General features: G+C 38.9%; 1 protein-coding gene across 5 annotated transcripts in view; it reads right to left on the bottom strand.

Moving 5' to 3' along the window:
• The window catches only part of slc38a10 (solute carrier family 38 member 10), an 82,547-nt gene that overhangs the window by 48,420 nt on the left and 7,177 nt on the right, over positions 1–26,950 (bottom strand). For 4 of the 5 annotated variants that reach the window (XM_039740037.1, XM_039740041.1, XM_039740039.1 and 1 more), the window contains 5 exons: positions 24,243–24,360; positions 20,852–20,897; positions 20,645–20,738; positions 18,994–19,137; positions 10,472–10,596 (listed from right to left, as the gene is read on the bottom strand). In XM_039740037.1, the coding sequence (XP_039595971.1) occupies positions 10,472–10,596; positions 18,994–19,137; positions 20,645–20,738; positions 20,852–20,897; positions 24,243–24,360 (527 nt within the window). Of the gene's footprint in view, positions 1–10,471; positions 10,597–13,105; positions 13,231–18,993; positions 19,138–20,644; positions 20,739–20,851; positions 20,898–24,242; positions 24,361–26,950 lie in introns of all 5 variants that reach the window. The other variant, XM_039740038.1, reaches the window with a different exon arrangement.

Here is a 26,950-nt window from a genome sequence, read left to right as displayed (position 1 = left end):
TGGTGATGGCCTGGAACCCCGGCAGATTTTATTTTTTCTCCAGCCATCTGGAGTTTTCTTGTTTTTTCTGTCCCCCTTGGCCAGCGGACCTTACTCTTATTCTATGTTAATTAGTGTTCTCTGATTTTAATTCTTACTTTGTCTTTCTTCATCATGTAAAGCACTTTAAGCTACATTATTTGTATGAAAATGTGCTATATAAATAAATGTTGTTGTTGTTTAGGCCTGCCTCTTCAATTTAAACCACAGACAAGTCTCAAGATTTAAACCAACATTACACCACGCAACTTCTAGTGGTTGGGTAAATCAAACTTGCCGACTTCAGTTGCTCATCTTGTCAATGTACCAGGTCAACTTACACAACTAGAAATCAATGGACAAGTGGAAATTTAGTGACCTAGTGCCGACTTTCCAGCACAGTCTTGCTCGCTTCTTTTCCTGACAGCTAATAGAGTGCTGCCTGGCCAAACCTGTTCTATATGGAGGGTTAACAGGCACCATGAATGCAGTGATGGCCCTTTGTTTTTCTTTGTTCCTTTCTGTCGTGGTAGGCAAAACAGAGCTTCTCTTCTGTTTGTGAGGTCCAAAACACCACCTTCTTTATTCCATGTTGCTATATTATATGCATTATACTTCTTAGTCAACGCTTATTGCTTGTCGGCTCTCATGCTCACAGAGCCTGACCCAATTTGATTTTGTCTGGACGAGTCGCGGAGTATGTCAGACTATCTGACTGTCCTTCATGGAAGCATGTGGCCAACTGCCTTTTATGTAAATGAAGGCTCCGACCAAAAATTGCTTGAAACAAAATCGTCAATTGTGACGTGGCCTTTAAACACCCCACTGCAGAATGCTAATTTTATGTTCAGTCAACCACTTCATTGTTGGTGTTGCATTTTGTATGAAGGATCGAAGCCAAGCTGAAAAACTCACCTGTGGCAAAGGTGACAAATGTTTGGGCTAAAATATATCGATCCTTTTTGTTTGTTGTCATGGAAAACAACAAGAGAACAATCTCATAACATCGACAATCCACTCCATATCTTTTCTTTGTGCAAATCCTACCTCTTACATCAAAACTACTTTTTCTGGAGTGACAAAACATTTCAATGTATTTTTCTCATCTGAGAGCAGCACTTGGTCCCCAGTGCATGACTACAACCACTTAAGGTTGTTGCTGTTGTTGTCAGCAAGATATTTCAACTGACAGTCATTACAAATCAACTGCTCACGTGGCCGTACAGTCTAACAGTAGACTTCTTTATTTATGTTAGGCGAGGCCAAGATGGAACCAGAAACTGACATTTCCTAGCCATCTTCTTCTTGCTTTGCATTTGAACATTAGAAGAAAATGTTCTCTTCTTTGTTAGGTTAACCGTGACTATATTAAATTAAATAAACTATGGCTTTACGAGTGTAATAAATCTAATTTATGTACGGATTATCTGACTTATGCTGGTAAATAAATATTTGCTGTCTTTCTGTGCACCTTGACTTTCCACAAGGTGATGCACCATAAATAATTTCCTCATGTGTTACCTCTTTCTGATGAAAGTGGAAGACCAAAAACATTTCTTAGAACTGAATTGCATTTAAATAATTGAAACTTGGTAAGAGATTAAAATAATTCAGCAGAAGAAAAAAGTGTTATTCATTTAGAAACATTTGCTTTAATAAATAAAAATCCTAAAATAATAGCCTTCTCTGTACCCGTGTATGCCTGCAGAGGTAAACATGTAGAGATTACCAATAATTTGAGATTACACACTACAGCGTGGACAATGAGTACAGGAAATGCACTCCAAAATTTGAGCAAAACGGATTTTTTTCAAAGACAGATAATGTCATACAAACACTGCAGATGATGTGATCTTAGAGAAAGTGTGGTGTATGTTCTTCAATTGTTCTTAAGACAACACATATTCATAAAGACATTTCAGATCTACAGTGATCCCTCACTATATCATGCTTCGACTTTCGCGGCTTCACTCCATCGCAGATTTTAAATGTAAGCATATCTAAATATATATCACGGATTTTTCGCTGTTTCGCGGATTTCTGCGGACAATGGGTCTTTTAATTTATGGTACATGCTTCCTCAGTTTGTTTGCCCAGTTAATTTCATACAAGGGATGCTATTGGCGGATGGCTGAGAAGCTACCCAATCAGAGCACGTATTACGTATTAAATAAAACTCCTCAATGATATACCCGTGCGGTGCTTCGCACACTTAAAACCTCTAACAGCATGTATTGATTTTTGATTGTTTGCTTTTCTCAGTCTCTCTCACTTTCTCTGACATTCTCTGCTCCTGACGGAGGGGGTGTGAGCAGAGGGCCTGTTTGCACAGAGTCTGTTTGCTTAGAAGATACGGACGCTCATCTAAAAAATGCTGAGAGACTACCTTCACATTGCTCCCTTCCTTGCTGCCGCTTTATCGCGGTGCTTCTCATACTTAAAAGCCCAACAGCCCTATTGATTTTTGATTGTTTTCTTTTTTCGCTCTCTCTCTCTCTCTGACATTCTCTGCTCCTGACGGCGCTCCTTTGAAGAGGAAGATATGTTTGCATTCTTTTAATTGTGAGAAAGAACTGTTATCTCTGTCTTGTCATGGAGCACAGTTTAAACTTTTGACTAAAGGGTGTTATTTCATGTCTAGAAGGTTCTAATAATGTTAAAAAACATATCTAGAAGGTCGTAAACAGGTTTTCTATGCTCTAACTGCGAAAATATTAGATTTACAAATAAAGAATCCTACTTCGTGGAAATTCATTTATCGCGGTTGAGTCTGGAACTGATTAACAGTGATAAACGAGGGTTTACTGTATAACTGTGTGGAGAATGTTTATAAACAGTGTGGGAGAGTTTATAAGGGCTTAAAATATATAAAAATAACCATACAAACATATGTTTTTTACTTCGCGGATTTTCACCTATCCCCGCGGGTTCTGGAATGCAAACCCCGCGATCGAGGAGGGATTACTGTACATCGATATAGCTAACTGAAATAATACAATTTTAAATGTATATGGGGAAGACAATCTCTCCACCACTTTGATAAGACAATTTGGTGAAGGGAGGAGTGGATAAATTAGGGTAATGCCAGTTTTTCAGCAATAAGTCATTATTGTGTTTATTAGTTGAAATCTGGAAACAATCATTGGTTAGTAAGTAGTATTCATGACTAGCCTCGCTGGGGCAAATGCAGCTGCATGAGACTCTGATTAAGCACCAACTGCTTCAGAAACTGAGAAGCATTAATTGTTTCACAAAAAATCTAAATGCATTAAGTAAGAAGTGTTGAATGAACACTTTCACATATTTTGTTGTTGGTAAAATTAATTTACATACCACTAGCTAGTGCCAGAAATCGTTCACACCCCACACTGCCCTTAAGCTGCTCCAGAATGCAATGGGAAGAAACCACATACTGTTCTGTGGTGCCAGCACTGGGTTAAAAAGGCAGCCTGATACGCTGCCAACAGAACTACTTCATCTACTGGGGACGCTCAGTTCGAGTCAGGAAAACAGCCGGTGGCTGCCTGTTTTCATTGTAAACAAGCTCACCTTGAGTAAAACTACACCTATTATTGAGTCTTGGGTTATGGGGATAAATGACAATATTTCTTATTTTCATAAGAAGTTGTTTAATACAGCAGTACACATGGATATTGCCAACTTTTGAAGCCTACTGGTTGATAGTTAATGTTTAGCCAGCTGTACAGTTATTTTTTGACGACTCTTGTTCAGTGCCAAGAAAAATAACAGAACATGCCAGTGAAAGCAAATGTAGAAAAATGAGGAACGACAAAATAGACTCGGAAGGCCTAGAGTTAAAACGTGCTGCTTTAACTTTATAAACAGAATTACAGATTAGTTATCATTTACCAAGAGAAAAGTCCCTGTTGAAATTTCTTAATTTTAAAGAAACTGAAAGAAATAATTTTTTTAAATTTCAATTTAGAATTTAATCCAGTTCTACCTGGGCGATTTAAACCCAATATTCAGAATCAGAACCAGAATTCACTTTAATGGCCAGGTTCACAAATGAAGACTCGGAAATTGTCTTGGTTGCATCGACACAACGTAAGAGGATGACAAAAAAATATAACAGATAAAACAGAATAAAATATGAAGGAAAAAAGTCAAGGTGTGCAGGTCTACACAGATACGGAGCAACAACTCAAAACCTGGTTAGTCAGAGTAACTGCACCTACAAATGACGTGTTTGACAGAGGAGAGTCTTTGGAATAGCCGATGCTCTGGGTGAGCTGGAGCAGTAATGGTCTTTGCAGCACGCTTCCTTACCCTGGAATCGGTTGTACGTTATTATGGTTTTGAGCATAAGCTACACAAACTCCAGCGCATGAGTCGAAGCTCTACTGTCCTAAGTAAATTGTTACAAATGTCCATCTCAACAGCATGTGTACATTTAGACTGTTGTGATTCACTCAGCATAAACGGAGGAACCTGCCCCTACTGTGAAGAAAATAAACGGAAAGCTGAAAAACCACAGTTGAAGTGCTGAGGTGGCGTCACCACTTTATCATTTCTAATTCTCTCCAGGAGAACTACTTAGAAATATTCCATACTTCTTATTTATTATTGCTATTTAACAGACTGATGAGATTTCTAATCATTTTGTCTATTGATGCAATGACATCTATATATTGTAGCAGCTGAGAAAAACCCAAAACCATGAAAAAGACAACTGCTTTATAAAACTCCTTTCCTGAATAATCACACATTATTATTATTACACACAACACACATATTTTATTAATTGGGTAAGTTACATGGCACATGCAGGATTGCAAAGTGAGACAGAGGTGGGGACCAAACTGGCACTTTTGGCACAATTTCTCATAATCATCACCCAATAAGGCAAATAGCAACTTATTTTTTAGCTTTAAGTTCCGGTTTGCAGCCAAAATAAAAAAAAAACTCCTGAAAAATGAAAACCAAAGGCTTTTTTAGGAATGTTTACGTGCCTGTTTCAATGTAGTGAGAAGTCAAGCAAAATGACACCTTTTATTGGCTAACTAAAAAGATTACAATATGCAAGCTTTCGAGGCCCCTTCTTCAAGCAAGATGTTCAAGTTGCCTTTCAGTTTATCTGCGGGACTCCCTTCATAAATATTTCTTGAAGAGTGTCCAGTTCTGATAAACATTGGTGGTGTTGCAGTGAAGCAGCTCCTAAAGGGTGGTCTTACTTTAGAATAATGACAAGAAAATGATTGTGCATTGATGAGATGTATAGATAAAACATGAGAATATGCAGCAAAGAGCATAATTGACCCTCCCCAGAATTTATGCTCCCTTTTAACTCTTAAGAATAATTTCCACAGATGGCGGAGATGTTGTCTCCGTCAAACTAGTTTCCTTTCCCCTTTCAAGTGTAAACTTGAATCTACAGTGTGAAAATGTAACTTGAAAACTAAAGAAGTCCTTAAAGTGGCTTGCACTTGGGTGGACCTTACTAAAGCCAGCTGTCCCATCATAGGCTGGTCACCAACTTGAACGCAGTGCTGCAGCGATAGCCTTTGGCTCTCTGCAACACTAGCGCTAGTATGCAGAAAACTTAAAAGAGCATGTGTGCACTGTTAGGGATTAGACATGTCAAGATTAACTAATAACTACAAAACCTATGTTCCCTTTCCATAAACCACTTAATTTGGTGAAAGGCAACCACCCTGGAACAAAGTAGCAGTTCAAACACACACAAACACCTCTCATCATCAAGCACCGCAGCTCTGTGGTCAAGCATACAGCAACTTAATCCTAACTTGACAAACTGACTTCAGTGGAAGGAAAACATATCTGGCATTAACAGAGCTCATAGCTTGCATGTTTGTACCTGATTAAGACATTTTTTCCCCAGTGAAAACATGAAACCGTCACTGACCTTGAAGCATACGTCTGGGTGTTCTCACCATACAGTAGCAATAACTCAATCATACTGTGAAGTACCACAAAGCCAGCAGGTTTTAATCCTTTCCATACTTTCTTGAATAATTACATCATTACCATATTCAATGCATTAATTAAAAACATTTCCTAGTTTTGGGAAAGAAGGATATTAGCAGGAGACTTAGAAATACACATAAGTAGTGCAACTGCCTGGCCTTCAAGCAGACAGTAGACAAGGGAACAGTCAGAAGTTCATCCATGGAGTTAGATTACTACCAAAATCATGCGATGTGCAAGTTAAGTGTCTGCTCACGTGACTTATCATGGAGTTTGTGAATCATCACTCACTTCAAATGTATTTGTATTGTTACACTAGTGGCATTTTTTTGGGATTCTTTTGATACCTGTAAACCATTATATTAAAATGAAAGACTGACAAAAATACCACTAGTAAAAAAAAAATAAAATATAAATAAAACAAGGTGTGGCAGAAAAGTGATTTTTTATTTACCAAAGTTTTTATTTTTTTTCAAACATTAATGTTATCCCCCTCAAAGTAGTTCCCTTGGGCAGCTACACACCGATGGAGACGTTGTTCCCACTGTTGGTAGCAGCGCTGGAAGTCTTCAACCGGTATGGTCTTCAGCATGTCCGTTACACTCTTTTGGATGTTTTCTAAAGTCCCGAAATGACGTCCTTTGAGGACATTTCTCAGTTTAGGAAAAAGGAAAAAGTCTCACGGACTGAGGTCAGGTGAATAAGGGGGCTGGGGAACCTTTTAAGGTCAAAAATTCTGTTATGGAGAGGGCAGTGTGACATGGGGCGTTGTCATGATGGAGCATCCTTTTGTCTGCAATGTCTGGTCTCACGCGAATGACCCTTTTTCTGAGCCTTTCAAGGACGTCTTTATAAAAAACTTGGTTGACAGTTTGTCCTGGAGGAACAAATTCTTTGTGGACGATTCCCCTTTTGTCAAAAAAACAAATCAGCATTGATTTGATCTTCGATTTGCTCATTTGAGCTTTCTTTGGTCGAAGAGAGTTTGCAGTGTGCCACTCCTGACTTTGCCTCTTGGTCTCAGGATCGTATTCAAAAATCCATGATTCATCACCTGTGATCACACGACTAAAGAAATCTAGCTCATTAGCGATTCTGTCAAGAAGAACAAGACACTTGTTTTTTCAATTGTCCTTCTGCTCAATTGTGAGGTTTTTCTGCACCATTTTGGTACAGACTTTTCGCATGTGCAAATGTTCAGTCAAAATTTGATGAACGGTAAATCTGTTCAAATTTAATTGTATACTCAACATTCTTAATGTTAAACGACGGTCTGATCTCACAAGAGTGTTCACACGTTCGATGTTTTCATTGGTTTTCGAAGTTGAAGGCCTCCCTGAACGGTGTTCATCTTCAACGTGTTTTCTGCCTTCCAAAAATGATTTGTGCCAGCGAAAAACTTGAGCTTGGGATAAAGAATGTTCCCCATAGGCCTGTTTTAACTTTTCAAACGTCACACTTGCCGATTCTGCAAGCGTAACACAAAATTTAATGGCACAACGTTGCTCCAAATTCCGCTGTTCCATTTTGCGTGACGCACAACCAAAAACACAACTTCGCTAATCGCAGTCACAAAAATCTCATAGTTAACGGAAGGAGTTAAACTCGCACTGAGCTATGGGAGGGTACTGTTACACGTGCTCTATCAAGGACAACAGCGCAGCGTTGCCAGATCGCTTGCAGTGTTGCCAGTCTCATTACTTTTCTGCCACACCTATATGGCACGGAGGCGCAGTGGTAGCGCTGCTGCCTCGCAGTTAGAAGACCCAGGTTCGCTTCCCGGGTCCTCCCTGCGTGGAGTTTGCATGTTCTCCCCGTGTCTGCGTGGGTTTCCTCCGGGCGCTCCGGTTTCCTCCCACAGTCCAAAGACATGCCGGTTAGGTGAATTGGCGATTCTAAATTGGCCCTAGTGTGTGCTTGGTGTGGTTGTGTGTGTCCTACGGTGGGTTGGCACCCTGCCCAGGATTGGTTCCTGCCTTGTGCCCTGTGTTGGCTGGGATAGGCTCCAGCAGACCCCCGTGACCCTGTGTTCGGATTCAGCAGGTTGGAGAATGGATGGGTGGATATTATATATACACATTTTATATACAGATATATAGATTTTATATATATAAAATCCTAAGCATAAAGGTGCAACGATTTTTTGTAATGATTTTATGCGACATTATGTCATGCTTTAAATCAGGCTTATTTTAAAACCTACTTACATATGTTTGGTATCATTCTTTTCAGAATTTATCGAACTTTAATAAAAGACAAAGAGTAGGAGGCAGAGTAGTATAGGCTTTTAACTGTTCGAAGAGCCGCACAAGATGTAGATCATGTGGTACGGCGGCAGCAGCAACAAGACAGCAGCTGATCGAGCAAAGAGGAGGTTAAAAAAAAAATGGTATTTGTTTCCAATTGTATTACCGTTTAAGAGAGGGTTTCGGAGGAGCGACTGTGTCTCCTTGGGGTGTGTTTGGCCCCCCACTTCACAATGCGAGCGACAGACTGGCCGCAACGGGGGGGGTTGGGTGCCGAAGGCACCAGGGGAGCTTGCCCCCTTAGTTCACTTATAAATTCTGCTTAGAAGTTAAATGTTACTTTGCCTTACATGGTTTGCAATAACACACCACTGCATAAACAGCTTTACTAATGTAAAACATTTAGAAGTAAGGTTTTTGCTAAGCAGCATATAACAACAGGACTGATTATTACTTTCGTAGCTGGTGTTACAATGTGAAAAGTATAACGCTGTAGAATGACAAAATGTTCATTAACTGTGTTATTCTGTTATCACTGGATACCTTTGCTAAATATTTATGTGTAAATGTGCTGCCAGGTGGCACAAGTGGTTACTGCTGCTGTCTTACAGATCCAGCCGGCCTCCTAGGGTCAAAATTCAAGCCCAGTCTGTGTGGAGTTTGCATATTCTCTTGTGCCGGCATGGATTTTCTCCCACAATACTAAATACCTGTGATTTGTAGAGCTGAATACTCTAAATTGGCCCTCTGCGAAGTGTAAATGCGGGTGTTTGTATGAGTGAGCCCTGGAATCAAATGGCTCAGGCTCCTCTCTTGTGCCCAGTGCTGTCAGGACAGACTCCGAAACTCACAACCGTGAGCTGGATTAAGTGGTGTTGAGAATGTGTTTTTATAATTACTATAAATGTTAAATGGAAAAGATTAATATACAGTATATTATATGCACAAATAAAACATTGTCTTTACAATTGTTTAACGTGCAAATGTATATATACAGACCCGTAGTGTCGTATCGGAGGTAAACGATCACAGAGCTAACACAGTGAGTTCATTTCTTAATGTGGTGTGCACATGGAAATCAATTCCTGGCGTCTGCACTGCTTGAGCAAATGATTAATTTACAACTGCTTTTTTAAAACAAAAGTCTCCTAATAACACACCCTTTGACAGGAGAACAGATAATATAGCTTAATGAGCAATATATTTTCTCCTTCAGCACAGTTTTGAAGTCAACATCCCAATAATTTAAGCAATATTTGATGAAAATATTTAATCTTAAGCACAAAAGCAAATTTTTGGAACCGTTTTCGGTGGGAGAATACACAGTGGGGAAATACGGATAAAAGTACTAAATAGTACATTATTTGCTTTTTAAACCACTTCTACATTTTTATCTTTTTGTTTTTGCTGAATATGATTTTAAACCAGCCAAAACTGCTTCCAAATGTCCAGCACTGGACGTATAGTTATTCTAAAACCTTTCAAGCTATGTTTAAGGATGACTCAATTTGCCAGGAGTTTGCTATAAATGGTAACAGGAGTTTCAGTAAGAAGGTCATACTTTCACTCTAAAAGTATGCCACAGAAATGGAATAGCTTATGTTGCTCTCACTTCTTGAAAGAATCATCCCCAAGTGCCACCCTATGCTACTCTGCTGCACCCCATTTGCTAATCAAGGGCAATCAGAGAAGACGAGCGAGTGGTCTATCAAGCAATGGAGCAATGTACATTTGTTAACAATGTAGATAATATAACATTGCGGATTTCAGTTAAAGTTTGGGATGTTTTGTTACATTATTATTAATCAAGTTACAAAATAATAAAAAATAGGAACATTTAGATTAGGAAACTAGTTGGCCTGAAATTGACCGTTTTGAAAATGCAAATATTCATATTTGCAATACGTCTTGAAAACTGTGAAGTGAAAAAGTATTAAAAGTCACGTGAGCAGATATGGATTTATTGGTCACAGTTCTAAATTCCATCCTACATCATTTTAAACCGTGAACTGCCAGTAACCTAACTCCATACCCCCAAGGGTGCTTCCAATGGAAGATAACAGAAAGTCATGTCAACCTGTCAGCAAATCTATCAGCAAGAACAGTACATTTTATCAGAAACATATGCACAGTTAAATGCATTTTAACATCATATTAAAATTTTGAACAAATAGAATAATCAATATATTGAGGTAAAAAAAAAAAAAGACCTTAGATTCCCCAAGTTAAAAATGAAATGACAGATGAAGAGTACTTACGACTGACAGGCGAAAGACATGGCATAGATAGGGATGCAGCGAAAGACGCCGTCCCAGCACACGTAACTGACCCGCTTCAGCCATTGACCAATGAAGAGGCCATGCTTGAAGGAGGACAGCACCATCTGCGTTTGAGGGAGAGCAGGAAGGTTATAGGTCATCCAAGGAAAGGGAACAAGCCTAAACTGGGAATTAGGATCCAAGGAATAACAGTACAGGAAACCAGGAGCAAATGCCATGGCAGAAGCAAATTGATGTTTCAGCGTTTTTAAATCAGCATAAAAGTTCCCTTTTTCATAACTGTAAAGCATTTCTACTTGCTTCATCAACATCTGCACACCAGCTTTGACAAGCAAATGCATTTCTACAAAGGCAATTGCTGGGAAAATATACAGCAGTAACGTGGCTCTGCCTCATAACTGTCTTGCTCATAAAGGATAATGATAAACAATGCATATGTCTTCCATTTTCTCATCCTTCCTGTTTTTGGGCACTTATTGTCAGACGCCTCTTTTATTTAAGTGCCATTTGTTTTTTTTTTTAATCTCTTTGTCGACTGAATTATATGTTCCTTAACAGCTGTGTTTTTTAATCTCGTTTAATGAGGTCAATCTCAAAGATCGGGAAAATGTTGGGATTTTAGTACATTTACTGAAAAGCCCAGATACTGGCCACACCTCTTTACCCTAATAAAACAGAGTGCATCTTTTAATTTTCCAGTGTTTGAATCCAGACATAAAAGTCACTGAACACAGCTGGAAACATCTGGAAGACACTACAAAGTGAAGGCCCAACATCAAGAGAAAGGTCAAGTGGAAACTCACAGCTATTTGGAACAATCTCAACTGAGAATCGTTTAAACACCTAGAGATAACACGGCCCCCATGATCGTGACTCCGCATGAGCTCAGAGAGGGCAAAACATAACGAACGCTCTTTTGTACGCCGTACATATCTCGATAAAATAATAAAGATTACCAACAAAACTGCAAATTCTTTTTTAGATACCGAAAGAGAGCCCGAAAAAGATGGAGTGCTCCTAACAGCAACCAGGCGTCTCTAGTAAAACAAAATTCCTAGAATCGTCCTTAGCAATAAACATCTAGTTGCAAACTACAAATTACACATTTCATTCCAGGTGATACTTTAGAAGAGAGAGAAAAACAAGAAAAGAAATACTGCTTCTCTTCTATCCAAGTATCCCGTAATGTATTAAAAAGGTTTCCATTCTAACCTTAAAAATGGTTTTAATACGCCCAACATGAGTGACATAAAGCAGAAAGGAAATTGTGAGGGATATAAAGCAGAAAGGAAATTCTGTCTAATCGGTAAACCAAAACAGGTGTGCTTTTGAATATGCAAATGTTGATTTATGTGAAAAATATGCAGCAACTTTTACTGTTCACCTTCGCCTCAAATCTAAGAACAACGTTAAAAATCTCCACTCGCTGGCAGAATAAATTAAAGCAGTGTTGTTAACTTTACCATTCAAATCTGCCACATTTCTAATATGCTTGTGTACACTTTAAAGAAAAATAAGTGCGTATACTATGCCCTGTCTACTTGCGTAACTGGGGAGAAAAAAAAAACTCACTTGTATACTAAATGGACAACCGTCAATTACTGCCATTTTGAGTCGGACACACAGCCCTGACTTTAATATTAAGGCCATCTGTGTTGTTTTTGCCAAAAACTTTATTTTAACTTTTATGGTAGTGCTAGATGGAAAAGTTTTGAAAACTATAATAAATAATTTGTAGTATTTCATTTCTCTTTCGTTTTAGTGCTTGTGGGTAAGAAACAAAAGTAACTGCATCCAAAACAGTACGGCCTCTTTAGTCTCTCTCTCATTCAATTCTGGAAGGATAATAATTTTTATGAGCTAATAAATGAGTGCAATGATTAATAGTTAGTATGGTCATCAAGCTTCAAAAATTTTGGCTCACAGTATGAGAGTGCAAAACGTGGGAATAGAAATATAAAAAATGCCAACAAAAAGTAAACGTAACTACACGTTGAATTAATCAACACGATGGACTGCTTTCATATGCAATGTGCAAAGCTTGAAAAGCTTTGTTTGTTTAATAAGTACAACCAGACACAAAGGAGAGGAATGAACAACACTAGACAATGTTTTATTAATTCATTTGTTCATTCACTTTGGAGTAAGAGGGCTTGGCACCATTACTTCAACTATATTACCGGTAATTGGCCGTAGATAAAGCTGCAAAAGTTCAAAATGTGTGTGACCTTCAGTTTCCTGTACTATTAAATCACTGACAAATAATACTTTGAATATAACTCAGAGTGAGCAAACACGTTAAAATGATTTGTTTATTTATTTTGTACGCGATTCATTTTTTGACTTTTCAATTTTTCATTGAATCTATTATATGTGGATCTGTTGAAAGAATCACAACTTCAATTTCCTAATCCCAAACTATCTGGCCTATAAAAAGAAACACCAATTTATTGTCACATGGCATTCACCATCCTGGCCATTCTGTTTTAGATACCTGATTGGAAAGACATTGCCTTCAGCCAGAAACAAAACCAAACAAAAAAAAAAAAATGCTGGTCAACACCCTCCCCAAGATGGACCTGTGGGATGAAGATCTTGATTTAGTTTACTTACGGATGGCAGCAGAAGGTAGTCGCAATTATAGGCAGGCACTGAATGACCCCATTCACACGCCAGAAGTGAACTTTCTCCACCCAAGACCCACTGATTATCCCGTAACGAAGTGAAGACAACACTATCTAGATGCAGCGTAAAGGGGGTAAAGGGGAAACATACCAGGGATAGTGTTAATGACTTGGTTAATGAAGTGGTGAGCTGTAGCATTTTGGACCTACTGAGATAGCAGCTGATTCTCAGGTAGGCAAGCCTAAACCAAACTGAGGCAGGAGAAATTGTCCAAACCAATTGGAGATGTGGCATTTTAATATGGACAGCTTCAAATGAAGCAAATAACGATCATGTTAGAAGATTAAAGGGAATGTCTTGCTAGCTGCTCAGTAGTGGCTGACTTGTCAATTGATGGTAACCACCATGTTTTACTTTCTTTAGAATACTTACCTATGAATATGCAGTTTCAGAAAATGAATTTATGGATGAATACCATGCTATGATTTGATGAATACATTTTTGAATTCAGTTTAATGGTTTAGCGACAGTAATGATTTAAACTGACACATATACATGTACAGTCATATGAAAAAGTGTGGGAAGCCCTCTCAGCCTTTTTCAACAAAAAAAGATAACAGTGGTATGTCTTTCATTTCCTAGGAATATCTGAATTCTGGGGTGTTTTCCGAACAAAGATTTTTAGTAAAGCAGTATTTAGTCGTATGAAATTAAATCAAATGTGAAAAACTGGCTGTGCAAAAAATGTGGGTCCCCTTGTAATTTTGCTGATTTGAATGCCTGTCACTGCTCAACGCTGATTACTTGCAACACCAAATTGGTTGGATTAGCTCGTTAGGCTTTGAACTTCATAGACAGGGGTGTCCAATCATGAGATAAGGTATTTAAGGTGGTCAATTGCAAGTTGTGCTTCCTTCCCTTTGACTCTCCTCTGAAGAGTGACAGACAGCATGGGATCCTCAAAGCAACTATCAAAATATCTGAAAACAAAGATTGTTCAGTCTCCTGGTTTAGGGGAAGGCTACAAAAAGCCATCTCAGAGGTTTTAAACTGTCAGTTTCAACTGTAAGGAATGGACTCAGGAAATGGAAGGCCACAGGCACAGTTGCTGTTAAACCCAGCAGGTCTGGCAGGCCAAGAAAAATACAGGAGCGGCATATGAGCAGGATTGTGAGAATGGTTACAAACAACCCACAGATCACCTCCAAAGACCTGCAAGAACATCTCGCTGCAGATGGTGTATTTGTACATCGTTCTACAATTCAGCGCAATTTGCACAAAGAACATCTGTATGGCAGGGTGATGAGAAAGAAGCCCTTTCTGCACTCACGCTACAAACAGAGTCGCTTGTTGTGTACAAATACTCATTTAGACAAGCCAGATTCATTATGGAACAAAGTGCTTTGGACTGATGAGACCAAAATTGAGCTATTTGGTCATAACAAAAAGCGCTTTGCATGGCGGAAGAAGAACACAGCATTCCAAGAAAAACACTTGCTACCTCCTGTCAAATTTGGTGGAGGTTCCATCATGCTGTGGGGCTGTGTGGCTAGTTCAGGGGTCGGAGGGTCAGATGAATTCAACCCAATATCAACAAATTCTTCAGAATAATGTTCAAGCTTCACTCACAAAGTTGAAGTTACGCAGGGGATGGATATTCCAACAAGATAATGACCCAAAACACAGTTTGAAATCTACAAAGGCATTCATGCAGAGGGAGAATTACAATGTTCTGGAATAACCGTCACAGTCCCCTGACTTGAAGATCATCGAAAATCTATGAGATGATTCGAAGCAGGCTGTCCATGCTCAGCAGCCATCAAATTGAACTGAACTGGAGAGATTTTGTATGGAAGAATGGGGTCAAAAATACCTCCATCCAGAGTCCAGACACTCATCAAAGGCTATAGGAGGCGTCAAGAGGCTGTTAGATTTACAAAAGGAGGCTCAACTAAGTATTGATGTCATATCTCTGTTGTGGTGCCGACATTTATGTACCGGTCTAATTTTGTTATGATGCATATTTTTTGATTATCCAATAAACTTAATATCACTGCTGAAATACTACTGTTTCCATAAGGCATGTCAGATATTAAAAGGAAGTTGCTACTTTGAAAGCTCAGCCAATGATCAACAAAAATCCTAAGAGGGGTTCCCAAACTTTTTCATATGACTGAATACCTGTAAATGAATTCTGACAGGCAAATTCTGTTAATCAAAAAACAAAAACCAGTTTAAACTATAAGCAATATCTGAGTCTATTTTTATAAGAGCTGGCATATGCAGTCCAATAAATCAGAAAAGTGAAAAGGTGAAGGTTAATTCCATGCTGAAAAAAATACACAGAAGTTTAGAAATACAATGATTCTGCCGTTGAGCCTCTTTATTAAAAGAGGTCATATAAGCCAGCTTGCTATAGATAAATGTAATCACAAACACCAAAAAAGTAAACCGTCATAGTAAAGTTTAAATCCTTAATAAAACAAACTTTTATATAGTGTTTGAAGATCTTTTATCTTGTCAAGGAAGCCATCCATCCATCCATTGTCCAACCCGCTATATTCTAACACAGGGTCACTGGGTCTGCTGGAGCCAATGCAGCCAACACAGGGCACAAGGCAGGAAACAAACCCCGGGCAGGGTGCCAGCCCACCGCAGGGCACACACACCAGGCACAATTTAGGATCGCCAATGCACCTAACCTGCATGACTTTGGACTGTGGGAGGAAACCGGAGTATCCGGAGGAAATCCAGATAGACACGGGGAGAACATGCAAACTCCATGCAGGGAGGACCTGGGAAGTGAACCCAGGTCTTTGCGAGGCAGCAATGCTACCACTGCGCCGCCTTGTCAAGGAAGTGAAATACATAAAGGAAATGCTGCATTTTTTTTTTGCTCTTGGGACATTATAAAACAGCAGATAATAATCCATCTGGCCTGAAGACGCTTTACTGTTACCCACTGTTGCCTTCTCCCAAATACAAAAGCAAATAAAACAAGCAATTTTATACATAGAATGTATGACCATAATTCATCGTTGATTGAAACCTACATGTGGTCAATTACTTTGCTGGACCCTTCTTTCAACACAAGAAGTCAATGTGAGCAGACAAGCAGTGTTGTCAATGCACTATTACACAGCATAAAGAACAATATGGCTTTCCGAGAATCAGTCTTGACCAGTTGCTTTCATATGCCACAGTCCAGAGATGAGCCGTAGAATTCTTTCCTGGCAAGATGTCTCTCACACACACCCAAGGTGTGGATGATCTTCAGCTTTGACAGCAGAAGAACATGCTGCCACCACGGAGCATCGAAGAGTGACGATTGTGTGACATAGGAAACCCTATATGGATTAATGAATGGGGCACCTGAATTCATCCTTCATGAGCAATTACACATGAGTGATGTGAGTGCCCAGAATGTCAACTCCTAAAATGAACCATCACCGCACACAATATTCTAAGGTGAATTTCAAGGTAATGAATTTGTACTGGGAGAAATTTAAAAAGAGTTTCATAACTGGGGATGTAAGATGGACATGTTGCTATCATCACAAGTCTAAACCACAACTGAAACGATGAAAGCATGGCGATTCTCCAATGCCAGAGAAATTCAGGGTCCAAGCCAGTAGTAGCAAAATCACAGGAACAAATTTATGATGTTGAGACTGTAGTTTATATCAATTACATGTTTAAAATGTCCTACAGAATCGGTCGATATTATACCAGCATGATTTGGTGTTTGCACCAGTTAATTAGGGAAAGGCAGTAAGGAAAGCGGTCAATACCCCATCTTCTGTTTCGTAACAATGGCCTTCCATACACTCTATTTACCCATTTCTCGAGAAGTTGACTTTTACTTCGAAGGGCCATGCTATGCCAAAAATGAAGATGTTAAATCAGCTACAGAAGAGCTATCGCACAAGCTAAACGCAACTGAGTGGCAGAGACAAGCTTTCTGAATTTTAGAAGGGCAGGGGACTTTTTGGTACTGGCGTTTCTCCTAACAGATCAGTCTTAAAACTTTCAGATCAAGTCTTATACACTCACCTAGAGGATTATTAGGAACACCTGTTCAATTTCTCATTAATGCAATTATCTAATCAACCAATCAGATGGCAGTTGCTTCAATGCATTTAGGGGTGTGGTCCTGGTCAAGACAATCTCCTCAACTCCAAACTGAATGTCAGAATGGCAAAGAAAGGTGATTTAAGCAATTTTGAGCGTGGCATGGTTGTTGGTGCCAGATGGGCCGGTCTGAGTATTTCACAATCTGCTCAGTTACTGGGATTTTCACGCACAACCATTTCTAGGGTTTACAAAGAATGGTGTGAAAAGGGAAAAACATCCAGTATGTGGCAGTCCTGTGGGTGAAAATACCTTGTTGATGCTAGAGGTCAGAGGAGAATGGGCCGACTGATTCAAGCTGATAGAAGAGCAACTTTGACTGAAATAACCACTCGTTACAACCGAGGTATGCAGCAAAGCATTTGTGAAGCCACAACACGCACAACCTTGAGGCGGATGGGCTACAACAGCAGAAGACCCCACCGGGTACCACTCATCTCCACTACAAATAGGAAAAAGAGGCTACAATTTGCACGAGCCCACCAAAATTGGACAGTTGAAGACTGGAAAAATGTTGCCTGGTCTGATGAGTCTCGATTTCTGTTGAGACATTCAAATGGTAGAGTCAGAATTTGGCGTAAACAGAATGAGAACATGGATCCGTCATGCCTTGTTACCACTGTGCAGGCTGGTGGTGGTGGTGGTGTAATGGTGTGGAGGATGTTTTCTTGGCACACTTTAGGCCCCTTAGGGCCAATTGGGCATCGTTTAAATGCCACGGACTACCTGAGCATTGTTTCTGACCATGTCCATCCCTTCATGACCACCATGTACCCATCCTCTGATGGCTACTTCCAGCAGGATAATGCACCATGTCACAAAGCTCGAATCATTTCAAATTGGTTTCTTGAACATGACAATGAGTTCACTGTACTAAAATGGCCCCCACAGTCACCAGATCTCAACCCAATAGAGCATCTTTGGGATGTGGTGGAATGGGAGCTTCGTGCCCTGGATGTGCATCCCACAAATCTCCATCAACTGCAAGATGCTATCCTATCAATATGGGCCAACATTTCTAAAGAATGCTTTCAGCACCTTGTTGAATCAATGCCACATAGAATTAAGGCAGTTCTGAAGGCGAAAGGGGGTCAAACACCGTATTAGTATGGTGGTCCTAATAATCATTAAGGTGAGTGTATGTCTGATCACAAATTTAGGCACCTTATAGTCACTCTAAGGTGTTGTCAAAGGAAACTTTTATGACTGTTTTATATTGATAGCAGGCGAAGAGCAAATGTTCTACAGTATACTCACATTTAGCTTTGATCACTTATGTTGAAAATGTTTGTTAGCCTTTACAGTTTAAATATTTTATTTTGAACTCCAATAAAGTATAAGTGCCCTCCCCATGTTCTTGAACGTATTCTTTATTGTAAATGAAAACACTGCAGCATGAAATCCGGAGACTGATAAGACAAACTTATGGTATTAGTTTCAAGGGACAGGATTACTTATTACTCTATGCAGGGTATTAAAGTATGTGAATAACAGTACCGGTTCTTGTAAAAAATAAAAAAGTAGAACGTTTATAACATTGACAGGTCAAATTATTTAAAAGCTAACAAATGAACAGCCTTGTCTTTCAACCAATGGTATTAAGCACCATATAACATTAATTGTTTGAAGAAATACTGCATTACATAAAAAATTAACTTTTCAGAATAAACGTCAGTCAAGAAGAATAAGATGATTTGGCGGACACAGCTATGCCTTCAGAAAGTCAAGCGCACTACAATACTCACCACAAACATGAAGAGGGTATAAAAGATGAGGGCCATGGCAGAGAAAGATTGAATGGAGGACATCATGTTTCTCTGAAGGCTCAGCGGCAGGACAATGAAAACAGAAACAGCGATGAGCAGGACAATACGGATTCTTTCAGTCACCTGCAAGCAAGAAAACAAATAGTGCAGTATGATCAATGTGGCAAGCAGAAGATTTAGTTTCAATCTCTGTAGAAGATATACGCTGAAGTTGATATGATCTTCGGTGGTTTTTGTTTTATTATATAAAGAAGACTTGCAAACTTCATCTCAAAGGATAAGAGCAGCTACACATTTTCATTCTTTGCCTCCCCACAAATCTGAACTGGAAAATTCAGTTGGAAAGTAAAGAGCTGAATGGATGGACTAACAACTACAGCCACGTTCATTACATTCAGAGAATGAGAGTGAAGACTTCATCCACTCACCAGGTCTAGGGACAGTGTTTTTTAAAAGACAATTAATTTTGTCATTGTGTCCAAATCCCATATTCAAATGCGACACACTAAAATTATAAAACAGTGAATGCTTACAGTTGATTGGTCACATCATTGCACTCTCAAAGTACACATAAATAACATACTTTTATTTCTGAACACACTCAACAATAGCAATATGCAATAATGAAAGGCTTGTAGTCCTTCAAAAGAGTAGCAGGTCAGGTCAGGTCGGGGAGGATGCACTGGTACAGTGTGTTGGCACAACCACCACTCTACAAAATAGTTTGGCATCCTGGTTGGCAACCTCCAGGCAGACACGTGGTCCAGTTCCATCCTCCGGAAATGTCCATCTATCTGCTGCAGCCAGGTGTTACATGGGCATCACCTTGGCATGGGCCAGGTGCTCGGGTCCTCAATAATGAGGATCCTATGAGCCGGATCACCCTTAAGGAATCCTGCCATAATGCTGTAACTGACGCTCCTTCACAATGCAGGTAATGTGCCTCATTTGGGACTCCGTGAGCAACCGCTCATTCCACGCAAAGTCAGGGTTTTTCGTAAATAGTTTCTGGAATTCAAGCACTAGGAGTTGAACTGGGCAGTCGTAAAAAAATTTTCTTTGGTAAAAACTTACTGCTTTTAACTGCTCTGAGTTTTTAACTTTTCTGCCTTATTAATTATTTTTAATTAGAATTTCTAATAATTTCATCTGGTTTCTCTGAATGGTACATCAGTTTGTTTTAAATTATAAAAAAAAAACTTCAATTATGTTGCTCTGTGGAGGGCGCAAAATAATAAAAATGGGTTGAACAGCAAAACATTTCAAGACAAATATACATTGTTTCAGGAGAACATCTGTGCTACGAAACAACTTCTACTGAACTGCGTCCTCCATTAACAGACTCAGCTAGCCATGTTTATTGGAAATAAGGAGTATAAAATTGACCAATGAAGAACAACAGGAAAGTCTTTTTAGTATTGTTCTTGTAATCCCGGTGTACTGCATTATTAACTCCATTTTGCAACCAATCTGACAGCTTTTGACCAACTACTGTTGAACTGCATATCTTCAAATAATGTTAATGTACAACATTTAATACCTAGAGCAACAGAATCATTTAAAAAAATTGAAAATAATGCATTTCTCTGAAGAAATGTCTATAGCAAGAAGGTCTTGGTTTTCTACTAACCTGAAGGCCCAATAATTGAGCAAAGAAACTGGAGCCTAAATCTGCAATAACTACATAGAAGGCAATACATGTCCCCAACATCAAGCCGATCATACTGCAAGACAAGAAGACAATAAAAAGGAAAAACTAAACATACTGGGCCAGTTTGTCATCAATACATAAAAAAGAAAAGTCTTCTACATTACAAGATTACAAGAAATCACCTACCTAGTCTCTACTAACATTTTTCCTGCTTTTCCATAGGCATGGTAGGCTGAAGGTAAAATTGAAAATAGTAAACCAGATTATTATAATATTCACTAAAATTATTTGATAAAAAGTTGTGACTAGAAAGTCAACAATTAGACTTATAAAATGTGATGCATCAACTACACAAAATGTCATTTATTCCACTCTACTGTTGACTTTCTAAAACTATATGTAAATTTACCCTAAAAATTAACTTTATCAAGAATTACACACTTAATAAAAAGGTGAACACTTAAGAAGAGAAAATATTTTAAAAAGCTAAACACTTTCTAAATGTAGTTTTCTAAACAGTTAGTACAATAAAGAATATCCCCAACAAATTTCATAATAATTCAAAACCTAGGCTGTAATATTAAGAAAATCAATTTACTTGTGATTTTATACATTAGTTAAGAAAAAAAAATGAGAAAAAGCAAACTGGAAAAAATTAAAAATGAGGTATTAATCCTGATCATAATATCAGCATATAATGAAATTACAGCATGTATTGAAACATCAAATACAACACGTGAAGGTCTGCCATTGTAGCTCATTCACTACAGCTTTATTACTGACAAATATCAAGAAATGAAAATGAATGAAATAAAAATAATCTCTTTAAATTGTATATCCGGTTAACTAAACCCGGGGGTGGGCAAGCGAAGTGAGCAGATGGCGGAGCCCCCTAGTGTGTGTATGTACATACATATATGCATACATCCCTCAGGACGCTAGGTGGCAGCTCTGCTGGGCAGCAATGGTTCCCCGTATTTCCTCAAAGCATCTTGGGATGTGGAGTCCGTTTCCTCAGCCCTGGTGGGTGCTGCCACAGAGCACCTGGGAACTCCTACTATTACAACAACCCGAAAGTACTTTAGAGTTAAAAGGACAGAAGCCTGTAGTACTTCCAGGCTACTTGAGGAGGATGAGGTAGCGTTTGACCCAGAGAAGGAACACTTCCGGGTCATGAACTATTTAAAGGACTTTGGGAAACCCAGCAAGGAGAGCCGGAGTTGGGTGTTTGGGTGACGAAGCTGCTGGGAGTGGAGGATTGTTATTGTTATTGATTATTGTTTATTATTATTATTGTATGTATTATTGGAGAATTGTGGAGTGTGCAGTGCTTTGTGCACTTTGTATATACACACACATACACACAGTGGTACTTTGAGATACGAGTTTAATTCGTTCCGTGACCGAGCTCGTAAGTCAAAATGCTTGTATCTCAAATCAATTTTCCCCAATGAAATTAATTGAAATGAGATTAATTCGTGCCAGCCCCAAAAAAAACATTCTAATTTTTTGTTAAATGTTTTCAACATAAGAAAAATGTATTTATAATGAACAAATATTGTATACAAACAAAATAAATCCTAATACATAAAAGAGAATCTAAAAAAATAAACAGATGTTGGTGGAGCCGATTAGCGTATTGTAATGTTTTTTTCTTTCACGTCACTTTTGCTTAACTTAATTTTCTTCTTTGCCACGCTTTTGTCATTTTCATTCGCAGGGCGTTTCAATAGAAACCTGTCCAAGGAGCTTTGTTTCTTCCTCCCCTTTAGAATGTTTCTGAAATGAGTTAGGCAAGTGTCATTAAATAGCACCACCGTACGAACAGTTGAAGCTTTTTCAGGGTATTTCTTTTCAATAAAGTCCGAAACTTTTTCCACATTTCAAACACTTCCTTTACCTCACATGAAGAGATGACCTCCTGCGCGATACCGATCTCCTGCAGAACCTCCATATGTTGCTGCGTCTGTAGTTCCTCCATCGTCAGTTCCTCGGAATGTGCGGCAACAAGCTCTTTGATGGCTCGTACTTTGAATTTTGGCTCATAACTCAAGGCAAAAAAATCGACCTAGTGATGGCTCGTATCTCAAAAAACTCGTACATTGGGGCACTCGTATCTCAAGATACCACTCTCTGTGTGTGTGTATATATATATATATATATATATATATATACACACACACACACACACACACACTGGTACCTTGGTATATGTCCGCTTTGGAATAAGTCCAACTTGGTATACGGCCTGTTTGGATGTGAAAAATTTTTCTTGGTATACGACCTTTGTTTGGAATATGACTCGCGAGCTAGAACACTGCAGGCTACCCTTGTTTACCTCTCTCTCGAGACAAAGCCACGACTGCCCACGAGCGTCAGTACGCCAGTTGCTAGCATTCAGAGAACAACCCGCGCGCAACCCTCGTTTACCTCTCTGGAGACAAAGCCACAACGAACGTCAGTACGCGCTAAAACTCTCTGTGAATTTTCACATGATTTTGTGTTTTTTCGCAAAAATTTGAATTGATTGTTGAAAAGTATTAAGGTGGCATGTGCATCTGGGACTTGGCTGCTGCATACCGAGAATGATGGTATCTACGATGAAAAACAAAGATGTTATTAAAAAGTAAAGTGAGGTTAAATTTTCATTTATTTCATCTAATTGCTTTTGTATTTATGTATTTTAGTATTAAGTAGTGTTTGAATTATTTTATACAATAATAATAATTCATTACATTTATATAGTGCTTTTTCTCAGTACTCAAAGCGCTATCCACACAGGGAGGAACCAGGAAGCGAACCCACAATCTTCCACAGCCTCCTTACTGCAAAGCAGCAGCACTACCACTGCACCACCATCAATGTATAATATGCCAATAACAATAGGTTTTTTTTTCATGGGAACGGATTCATCATTTTCCCTTTATTTCTTATGGGAAAAATCAGTTTGTTATACATCCTGTTTGGTAGAATTTAAAGGATCTGGAATGGATTATGGACGTATACCGAGGTTCCATTGCATATAAATATATCACTCCCTTTTGTTGCCAGCGGTTTAGACATTAATGCCCGTTTGTGGAGTTATTTTGAGGGGACAGCAAATTTACACTGTTATACAAGCTGTACACGGACTACTTTACATTGTATCAAAGTGTCATATCTTCAGTGCTATCCCATGAAAAGATATAATAAAATATTTACAAAAATGTGAGAGGTGTACTCATTTGTAAGGTACTGTATATATATATATATATATATATATATATATACAGTCAAAATGTGATATTTAGCAAACCACAATGATGATTGACAAATTGATTCACTGCTTGATCAACAGAGGACGGTGCAGGGGTAAAAAAATAACACGTGAAGGGCTGGGCTGCCACATATTTTTATTCCAACAATGTGCACTGGCTAATAAGTAAAATTAAAAAGGTCTAGATTTTTCTGTTTAAAATCAAACTGCAAAAAAAAATTTCTATAGGCCCAAACATACATTTTATATAGGGTCCCTCAGTCAAGTGTACTTGTAAACTACACCTTGTAAAACTTGCCAGGGCCAGAACACATCACTTACCAAGGCCTGCATACGTCCTACGCTTGCTGATGCTTGCTGCATTTACCAGGAACATGCAGGACTGGTGGGTCATCCAGGAACAGAAGAAAAGCAGGAGTGCCCCCAATACGATGCCACACTGAGAAGGGTACATAAAAGAGAGCGGATAAGAAAAAAAAGAAAAAGATTAGTCACTTTAAATGTACAGCACTAATGGGGAAAAAAATCTAAAGGAGAATCCCCCCATCCCCAGATAGCAAAACATGCTGCTGCTCTTCTTTAGTGGGCCGTTTGTTTACTGAATGGTGATCTGAAAACTCGGCAAACAGTGGCTGCACTTCTCTCACTGCATTTATGTTGCTCATCAAAGATGCCAACCCTTATTAACAGACTGGCTATGATCAACAATGCGCTGAGGGTACAGACAATGCTTGACAATCACTGCTTTCATGAGGAATTGAGAAGGGGCTTACTTTTTTTTCTTCAGCTGAAACCTTTTTTCCACTTCTTAGAACACAAGAAATTTGACAAATGAGAGGAGACCATTCAGTCCATCAGGCTTGTTTGTTTGCCTAATAGCTAAGCTGTCCCAACATCTCATCCAGATTCCTCTGAAAGACTAAGTCTTTCAGTTTCAACTTCATGTCTCGGTAAGTGGTTTCGGATTCCTAAAACTCTCTGCATAAAGAAGTGCTACCGGGCTTAAATGCACATCCCCTTAATTTCCACTGGTGTTCTCGAGCACGTCACTCACCATTAAATTGACAAAATTCAGCTGCATCTGCTTTATCAGTGACTTCAAGGATCTTAAAAACATGGATTAGGTCCCCACTCAGTCTCCTCTGCTCGAAGACAGGTTTAATTGTCGTAGTCTGTCAGAGTAGGCCATGTCCTTAAGTCCTAGGATGCATTGTGTGATGCCTACATTGATTATTTTCATTTCAACCTGACTTAGGACGGGGTGCTCAGCTAGTAAACAGTTAACAGAGTAAGGAAATGAAAGATTTGACATACATTTATGCATTGCATAAAGCCAAGGGTGGTTGCGCAGTCTTTTAGCTTTGGAATCCCTAGACATTAACTTTTTTTGCTTTCCACTCTTCTATGGCCCATCTGACCTTAGCATTGTGCTATAATTTGTACGATTAAAACCGGGCATACACTCTGCGACTCTGCCACGGTTATAAGCTCAATTTTCAATTGTCAAATGGTTTTCTCAGTTGGTTTGCGGTTTCACATGCACCTTACGACTGGGCTGTCATACAATCTGAAGAATTTCTGTCCCGACAGATAATTCGGTCAGCTGTCTTGTAGTGTGAGCAGTCTCCTGAGCCGATTTGCTGACATTTTTATCAAATATGCCGAAAACTCATTGTATAGTAACCTCATCGATTTTGTGTGTGTAACCAATACAAACAATGGACATGGCGCAGAGAGGGCACACTGTCTGAGGAAGGGGAGCATGGACGCCTGGTTAATTGAGCTCTGGCAGCAAAACTCATATGATGTATAGCGGCTGGACACTGTACACCGGATATTACTGTTGTTATGCTTATTTCACCTTTTTGCTTTCAAAAAGCTAATTACCATATAGAGCAGTGTTTCCCAAACTCGGACATGGGGGGCACACTGTGGCTGCAGGTTTTTGTTCCAACCAGATTCCTAATCAGTGACAACACCTGATAACACGCTGATCTCATTTAATTAGCTGGTATTTTTTTTTCTTTTATTCGACATTCAGAAAAGCATAGCAGCATGATTTTTACATTTATAAGACATTTAGAAATATTTCTGCTTTTGCTATAGATTTAAATGCTTAACTTTCTTTTGTTGATTTCATTATATTTTGCCCTTTCATTGTATCTTAATAATGACAATTTAAAACAAGCAGAGCAGACACGCTGGCAAACAACACTGAATAAGCAAAGGCTGCAAGTACTTTAGCATAAGACCCACTAATTAGTAAATAATGGATTAATTAACCAATTAGAACACCTAGAAAAATACAATGAAAATCAAGATGAAACTATTGTTAAAAGAAAAAAAAATACATTATTCCCATATAACTGCTTGGTACATTTTAATATATACAGTGTTTATATATATATATTTTAACAAACTTAGTTTTCTAATTTCTATATTGTCTTGTTTTTTTCCCCGTTAGGCACCACCGTGTGTGGCAGCCTTTCCAGCAGCTATGTGTAAGACTTCATCTTCTTTATCTTTCTACCTTTTTCTCTCTCTATCTCTCTGATCACTCCTACCACTTTCTTTTATGTGGACTCGTTTCCTTGACACTTTTTACTACTTATATTTTTGTGTGAATTTCCCTTTGGGGATTAATAAAGTATCTATCTTGGGAAATAACACATCACCTAATTAGCCCAGGAGTCCAATTAAAACAGAAGCTCGTGGGAACAAAAACCTGCAGCCACAGGGGGGTCCCGGGACAGAGGGTGGGAAACACTGCTATAGAAACACACAAAAAAATAAATGGATATGGACAAAAGTATCTTAGGAAACATTTACTGGAGGAACCCGAAATAAACACACACAATGGCAAATTACACTGATTACGGACCTCCAATACTCTATGTAAAACAGACAGGCGACCATATTGCTCATGCCTTTGCAGCCATCCACATGTCCAGTTACAACGTTTTCTTCATTTCGTAGTTTAAGAACGCAATTCAGAAAGAGTCAGCAATGCAGCCGTTTTCCTTGTAGAC

The sequence above is a fragment of the Polypterus senegalus genome, chromosome 17 (assembly GCF_016835505.1).
Source record: "Polypterus senegalus isolate Bchr_013 chromosome 17, ASM1683550v1, whole genome shotgun sequence".
In the NCBI taxonomy this organism is placed as follows: Eukaryota; Metazoa; Chordata; class Cladistia; order Polypteriformes; family Polypteridae; genus Polypterus; species Polypterus senegalus.
Note: the sequence above shows the minus strand (reverse complement) of the source record. Positions and strands in the feature narration are given on the sequence as shown.